This window comes from Meleagris gallopavo, chromosome 8 (assembly GCF_000146605.3).
Source record: "Meleagris gallopavo isolate NT-WF06-2002-E0010 breed Aviagen turkey brand Nicholas breeding stock chromosome 8, Turkey_5.1, whole genome shotgun sequence".
In the NCBI taxonomy this organism is placed as follows: Eukaryota; Metazoa; Chordata; class Aves; order Galliformes; family Phasianidae; genus Meleagris; species Meleagris gallopavo.
Genome location: NC_015018.2, coordinates 23,229,706 through 23,236,567, shown reverse-complemented (window position 1 = coordinate 23,236,567; position 6,862 = coordinate 23,229,706). Strand labels below are relative to the sequence as shown.

Sequence of the window (6,862 nt, the reverse complement as noted above, 5' to 3'; positions counted from 1 at the left end):
TTTTTTTTCCCAAGCTGTTTTATGCTTGTGACCAATGCAGAGTCAGTGTTAAAAGTAGCTACTTCTATTCTTCAGGACGTTATTACCTTCTCATTTAACCAGTGTCAGGCCCCAGACAGAGGAGAAGGAGCTGATGAAGAGAAATCTGGCAACAGGCTGACAGGAATTGCCAATGGATGTGAGGGATCAGAAGTTTCAAGGAGATTCGAGTGTATGGGGAAATAGTGAACATAGTGCTCTGGCTGTAGATGGAAAAGCAGGAACAAACCCTGTGGTTTTGGGAGGTCCTCACTGAACTTTCTGCTCCTGGTGGTGGAGATGGTGGCCTGGCATGGAGGAGGAAGTTGTCCCACCACCGTTTCCTTTCTGCCCTGTCAACCAAGCTTGGGGACAAGTGAAAGCCAAACCCCAACAAGCAGCTTGGGAGGAGTCAGGATGGAGCCTGGCTCTCTGTGGTTCCTTACCTGCTCTGAGCAGTAAGGTCCTGCCTGAGCATCTAGGGCAACAGCAGGGCACTCACATTTATACCAATCTCTTGGTGTGCTTGAACTCCAAAATCGGGATTGAAATGAAGGCTTAATTTCAATTTTCCATTCTGCCCTACGTGGGGAACATTACAGTGAGCAAGGCTCTAGGCCAGTTCAAAGAATTGGACAACTTCTAAGAAATAGCCCACTCTAACTCTTTCTTGCTGATCTGTCAAATACCACTGATGAATTCACAACACCCCTGTTTGCCTCTTAATGCGTTTTGCTTGATGGAGAAGAAAAGGCATTGACTTCCCCCAGCTCCAGTTTGGGGAATCTCTGCCAGTTACTGGACCACCAGTGAAGTTCTCTGAAGTGGAGTACAGCACTGATTGTTGACTACTCAGGAAGTCAGTGTAATTTGAGTTCACTGTAAGACTGTATTGCTTACTCTTTTCATCCTTCCAAGAAAGGAAGGGTGAATGCCTGTGAAGTGAATCTGCAAAATGCTCAACTGCAACCTCACCACTCCAGTCTGTGGTTAATTGAGCTCTTCTTCATGAGAGGCAATCAGCACGGCATTGTATTCGTTTTCCCAGTATCTTATGCTGTACCCTAGAGTTGCACAGCTTTTCAGAGGTTTCAGTATTCCCAGATGATGTTTGATGTAGGGCTTCAAGAAAGGCAACTTCTATAGAACAGGTCATACCTATGTAATTAAACTTCTTTTACACTCCAAAGCAAGATAGCTAAATCCAGGTCCTCCATGGGAAATGTCCTTGGCCCAGGATATCTCCATGCATAGCTGAGGAGCTGGGTAGGTGCAAGGGCTGCATGGCCAGAGCTATATCTATGCTGAGCCTTAGGACGAGTATGATCCAATTAACCTCTGGGAATTACTGCAGCAATATTACTGGGCAATATTTACCTTAACAAGATAGAAAGCTATACATGTACTAGTTTAAAGAAAACTGATATCCCCAGCTGCATGCAACCTGTGAGTCTTTAGTAGTGTGTTGCTCTGGCCTATACAGCAATATTAAATAGTGGATGCTGTAGTCAATGTTGAACTGAATGTTTTGACAGTTAAACATTTTGCTGGCAAAAAAGAAAAAAAGAAATCCAGTATGCTGCTGAGAGAGCTGTGGAGGAGAAGGAGCTGCTTTGCACCTGCTGGACCAGGACCTGGATGTGCAAGACTGATGTGAACTGTGGAGGTGGCAGCTCCTGGGTTGTGGTAGCACTGAGCTCGTGCGTTCAGCTCCAGACTGACTCTGGCTTTTGTGGGTTTTCCTGAAGTCCTCTCTGCTCTAGCTGCATACAAGACAAATAGCTTGCTACTAAAAGAAGATGAGTGGGGCTGTATCACAAGAGTAAAGCGTTAGTCCCCAGCAGTCTGGCGCCTGTTCTCTTGCCAGCAGTGGGAGGAGCAGCAAACAAACTGGTCTCAGTGGCAGCAGAAAAGCTTCTGGTGAAATCTAAATGCAGTCATCTGTTTCTTGTGTTTAGTTCACCACGGCAACTGGCTTAATGAAGCCTTCAAAGCCTTTCCCCCTCTAATTCCTTCCTTTCCTCTCCATCTGAGGATCCAGCTGACCCCATCCCCGGTCCCCACCTCAGTGGGGGCAGCTCCAAAGGGATGGGGTCCAGTGGTCGCTGCCAAAGCCTGCAGTGCTGCTATTTCTGGGTGGTGTGGTGGCTCCAAGGACAGCCTCAGTACTCTGCACAGTGCCTCGGCTCCTGGCTGAGCTGTAATTTATGAACCCACGTTTCTTTTGAGCTTTTAAAAATAATTCCGAGCGGAGGGGTTTGTTCTGGCTTCAGCTGAAGCTGACAGTGAGGACCGTGGGGGTTGGTGTTAGGAGCAGAATCGAAACGCTGTTACCTTAGGAGTGGCTGGCTTTGAGCAGGCAGTTTTAATTTCCCTTCCAAACACTGAGATTTCCCCCCCCCACACCCCCCAAGTCATCTGAGACCAGCCGGCGCTTGGCTGTGCAGCAGAGGGGGAGAGGAGAGGCAGGAAGCGAGGGTTTGTTCGTTTACCATTACCAATCCCATTGGAAACCAGTTCCAAGCCCCGTGCAGAATTCCAGAAAAACTCCTGAAGGGGAAACCCGGGGCCATTCAAAGTTTGTGTGTTGCTGGCATGGGTGCAGCGCACATCTGGGGCTCTTGACCTCCTCCCTGTGCCCTAAATCCCCCCACAGCTCTTCGTTTCGAGCTCTTTGTGAAGTGGAATCCATCACTAATGTCTGATATTTTTATTATTTGTAGGAGGAACTCTTAGAAGCTGGTAGCAATTAGAGCTTAAATGTCTTGGAATAAAAAAAAAAAAAAAAAAAAAAAAATCCCCAAGAAGGAAGTTTAATGCTAAGCAGATGTGTAGGAGCAGCTGAAGTATGCTAGCTGCCTTCTGCTTCAGGAGCAGCCCCATCTCACTGCTGTCAGGCTGGAGCAGCTGAGAAGTGCTGCAGCTTGTGTGCTGCTCCTCAGGCTGGGGACCTGCCCCAGGATCAGTGAGGTTGTTCCCCAGTTATTGCTCTAGATTGCCGTCTTATTCTGATTTAGATAGATTATGAATTTGACAAGGGAAGAAAACAACTTTTGTTTTCTCTCGAAATAGATAGGAGTTAACATTTTAATGCTGTTTTTGTAGCACGTTGTTCCATGTCAGTTATGAGAGAACACATAAATGTCTGTAGATGAGGTTGCTGTGAATCTGGGGCTAAACTCCCTCCCTTCTTGGACAGGCAGATCCAGGGAAGCCCTAAGTTTGTGTAAAGCACAGTTTATTCTTTCTCTGTTTTTAATTGGTGGCTGTTTCAGCATTTTGCTTCTGGCTTGTACTGGGGCAAACTGGAATCTTCCTGGTTGTTTCTACATTACATCTGCATTATTTATCACTGCAATATTCAGGTTCTTCTGTCTGGAAAAAGATCTGACAGCTGACTGACGTTCATAATCCCTTTCCTGAATGCAGTGGAAGTTTATTCAAAAGCTCATAGACAAGTTGCTGACAACAGCTCCTTCACACCCTTTCCCGTTTGTGCCATGAGTCTGTAATAGAAACATGCTGTATATTCCCTCTGTAAGCTAGAGCATGAGTTACTCTGCCAGATGATTTCCTGTTGCACTCTACCAGCGTAGAGCCCTTTTTTTAATGGTAATCCAAAATAAATTATTGTAAGTTATCATGGTGTATTTTGTATTGGATTGTGACAGTGCAGTGCATGGGTTTGGGGGCTAGATGGTTGCAGTTTTCAGGTATTTTTTCCGGTGGTCACTACTGAGAATTTATTGAAAAATGAAGGCCAAATCTAGCTGACCTCCAGTATTGCTCTAACATGATGAAGATTGGGGGCCTGATATAAAGGAAAAATACAAAAATTTTGCTATTCCTGTAGTGCTGAGGAAGGGCAGCAAGTGTTTCTTGGAGCTCTGGTTTCCAGTGGGAATGTCTGAAAGCTCTTTCTCTTGCTTTATATTGTAACTGAGAAATCGCAAGCACATACGTACTAGGAATCTTTAACTGGTTACTTGGGTTTTTTGGCTGCCTTAATGATCCTCTGAGGGTCAAAAGACAGTAGCAAGTCAAATAAGCAAGGGTGCCAGTATGCAGTGATCCTCTCTCCCAGCAACTGCAGGGTGCATCTTCCCTGCTGTTAAACTGATTATTCCAGAGTTGGGTTCGCTATTGCTAGTGGGCTTTAAAAATCATTTTTTTGGAGTTGTTTGCCAGAATTCAGCAAGTTCTTAGTCTATCATATAAACACCCCCCCCCTTGCATCTTCTCCCAGGCAGTGTTAGAGTAACACATCTGCCTGTGTTCCATCATCCCACATAATGGGAATGTTTGCTGGTTCTTATTTTGAAATAGGGGCAAACCTGATAACTTCAGAAACACGCTTCCAGTGTACTCAAACAAAACAAAAAAATGTGGAGATTATTCCCAGAATCCCAAGCCAAGTATTTAAACCTAATTTCATGGAGGGGGAGGGAAAACTTTTGACCTTGTTGATAACAATTGTATTAGCTTTTTCTTTAGCCAGGTTTCTGCCTCATGTTTGTTGGCTAAAAATGGTATTTCTGTTTGTGCTTTAACTGTACCTTTGTATGAGCTCTGTATTCTTCCATGTCTATTACTTAATGCAATTCCAGGGTAACAAAATGCTTGCATGTATTGAAGTTCCATCTCTGTGAGTTGCCTGTTGGTCTTACGGGGATCATTAACAGCTGCAAAGCTAAATACTTTTGCAGGTCTGAGGCCTAATGAGTCAAACTGTCTCTTGGTATGCATTTCCTGTCCTATTGGGAATAAGTTCAGAGCATATCTTACTCAGATTTCAAATTTGAAGAACTACATGTCAGTTTCATAAGTTCACTAACTTTTATTTTACCTGGGTAGTTCTTATGACTTGATCTTTACACAAATCCCCATTGTACTGACCCAACTCTAAAAAAAAGTTGATGTTCCTTTCTGTTTTAATCTGTTTTAATTAACTTTCAGACTTGCTGATATGATTTTCTTCTTTCTCTAATTACTTCCTTCTTTTATCGCTGCCCTTTTCTTGGATTTCCAGTTTGGATGTCCAGTTTGTCTGAGACTCCAAAAAAGAGTGTCGCTCCAGGTAACTTCTTGTGCCTTGCTGTTCTGCATGCTACTGGAAAGAAAAGACTGCAGTTCAAATTGTGTGTGGTTTTGGAATTGTGTGGAGTTTGGGACTGTGACTGTGAATTCACTGTCTCTGGCAGTGAATATCCAGGATCTGTTGTGTACCTGTGTGTTGGTTTTTTGTGATGCATGATTTTGATAAGGATGCTGAATTTTTGGCTTCTGCTGCACCCTCATGCTTCCAAAAGCAGTAGATGGCATTTTGCTGTGTGACATCTCCCTTGCCCAACTTCAGCTCTACAGCTCAAAGCAGTTTCTTGCCTTGTGGTGGGCTGACCCTGTCCAGCAGCAACACACCTGCACAACCCTATGCCTACACTGAGGGATAAAGGAGAAAAGACAGCTGAAGGCCTGTGAGCAAAATCCCACTGTCCTCAGTGGGCGAGTGCTTGCTAGTCAGAGGCTCTTAGTAAGTAACACTGCAGTGATTTCAGAAATGCTGGCCTAGAAAGAAGTTCAGTACACCCCTGGGGGATGTTCTCTCCACTCTGAGCAGAACAGGTCTGATTTCAGGGTATTTGTACTTAACTGCTCAAAAATATCTGAAGTATTCGATCACAGAAGCATAGTGGTTAATAGGTCATCTGGGAGTTCAGACAAACAATGAGACTGAAAAGGAGGGCAGCATGTTGAGAAGAGATGATATTGCTTGGAGAGAGTGGCAAGGAGCCCTCAAATGGCCTGATTTGGAGGTAAGGGAGATACAGGGCTTGTTTTCTCTGGCTTTCTGTATTTCTTGGGACTGCTTTATGTTGTGGTTTCTAATACGGCAAATAGAATACTAAAGCCTTCTGAAGAAAGAGAAGGTGAAACTTTAATCAATACAAATTCCTTCTCTTCTGTTAGCTAAATGCATGTTGCTAGCTTGGCTTCAAAATCTGTGTGCAATGAAAGGGTAAATATAAGTGATTGATTGCTCTGTGTAGTGCTCAAAAAGGGAAATATTGATACATCGTTTCTGCTGAGAAGTCTTCAGATGCACCTGCCCAGGTCTCTAGCTCCCCAAGCTGTTCCAATTCACATGGTCATTCAGTTGATTTCTTGTTCAAATGAATCCACAGCTCCAGCACTGGTTCTCTTCAGATCAGGCCTGCTGAGGGCTGTATTGTAATATGGAAGGTACATGCTCAAGCTGGGATTCTTTATCCTTGTGGTATCAATCTATGTCTTAGAGTGCAGAAGAGCGGAAGAGAAGCCAGTCATAGGACATGAACATGCTCCATTAAATGCAGACTCCAGCCAAGCGGTTTAATGTCTTATTTTGGAAGAAAATCGTGCCACACTGCCCGACCGTGAGAAGTGCCACAGTGGGATTTAGTGGGTGTCTCTGACTGCAGGCCATCGGGAATGCAGAGCTTCGCACAGCTAAGCAGCCTACTTCCCCTTGCCGTCATTGCAACCCATGTGCCAGGAGGGTGGTTTTGGGTGACCCAACTACTGTTGCATTCCTTGGCTGGTTGGCTTTGTGCGGTGCAGAGTAATGTGGGTGTGTTGCCACACCAAGCATGACTGGGGTGAGTGCCAATGTACATAGGTGACTTCAGCCTGGTGGAGGATCCTGTCTAGCAGCTGTGTGAAAATCTACAAATGGTTTAACAGATCAGTGTGCAAAATACTTCAGTTTTCTTAACTGTTGCTACCTGTAACCTAGTTGGTTGGAACGGCTGTTCAGAAAGCCAACTTTCCAAGGAGTGGAAAGAGAGGACTCAACTTTTTTTTTTTT

The 6,862-nt window shown here is 44.6% G+C and overlaps 1 protein-coding gene across 3 annotated transcripts in view; it reads left to right on the top strand.

The window, feature by feature from the left end:
* The window catches only part of SH3PXD2A (SH3 and PX domains 2A), a 228,984-nt gene that overhangs the window by 151,165 nt on the left and 70,957 nt on the right, over window positions 1-6,862 (top strand). For 2 of the 3 annotated variants that reach the window (XM_010714667.3, XM_010714665.3), the window contains exon 7: window positions 5,048-5,095. The exons of the other annotated variant lie outside the window; for it this stretch is intronic. In XM_010714667.3, the coding sequence (XP_010712969.1) occupies window positions 5,048-5,095 (48 nt within the window). The remainder of the gene's footprint in view (window positions 1-5,047; window positions 5,096-6,862) is intronic. 3 annotated transcript variants of the gene reach the window in all.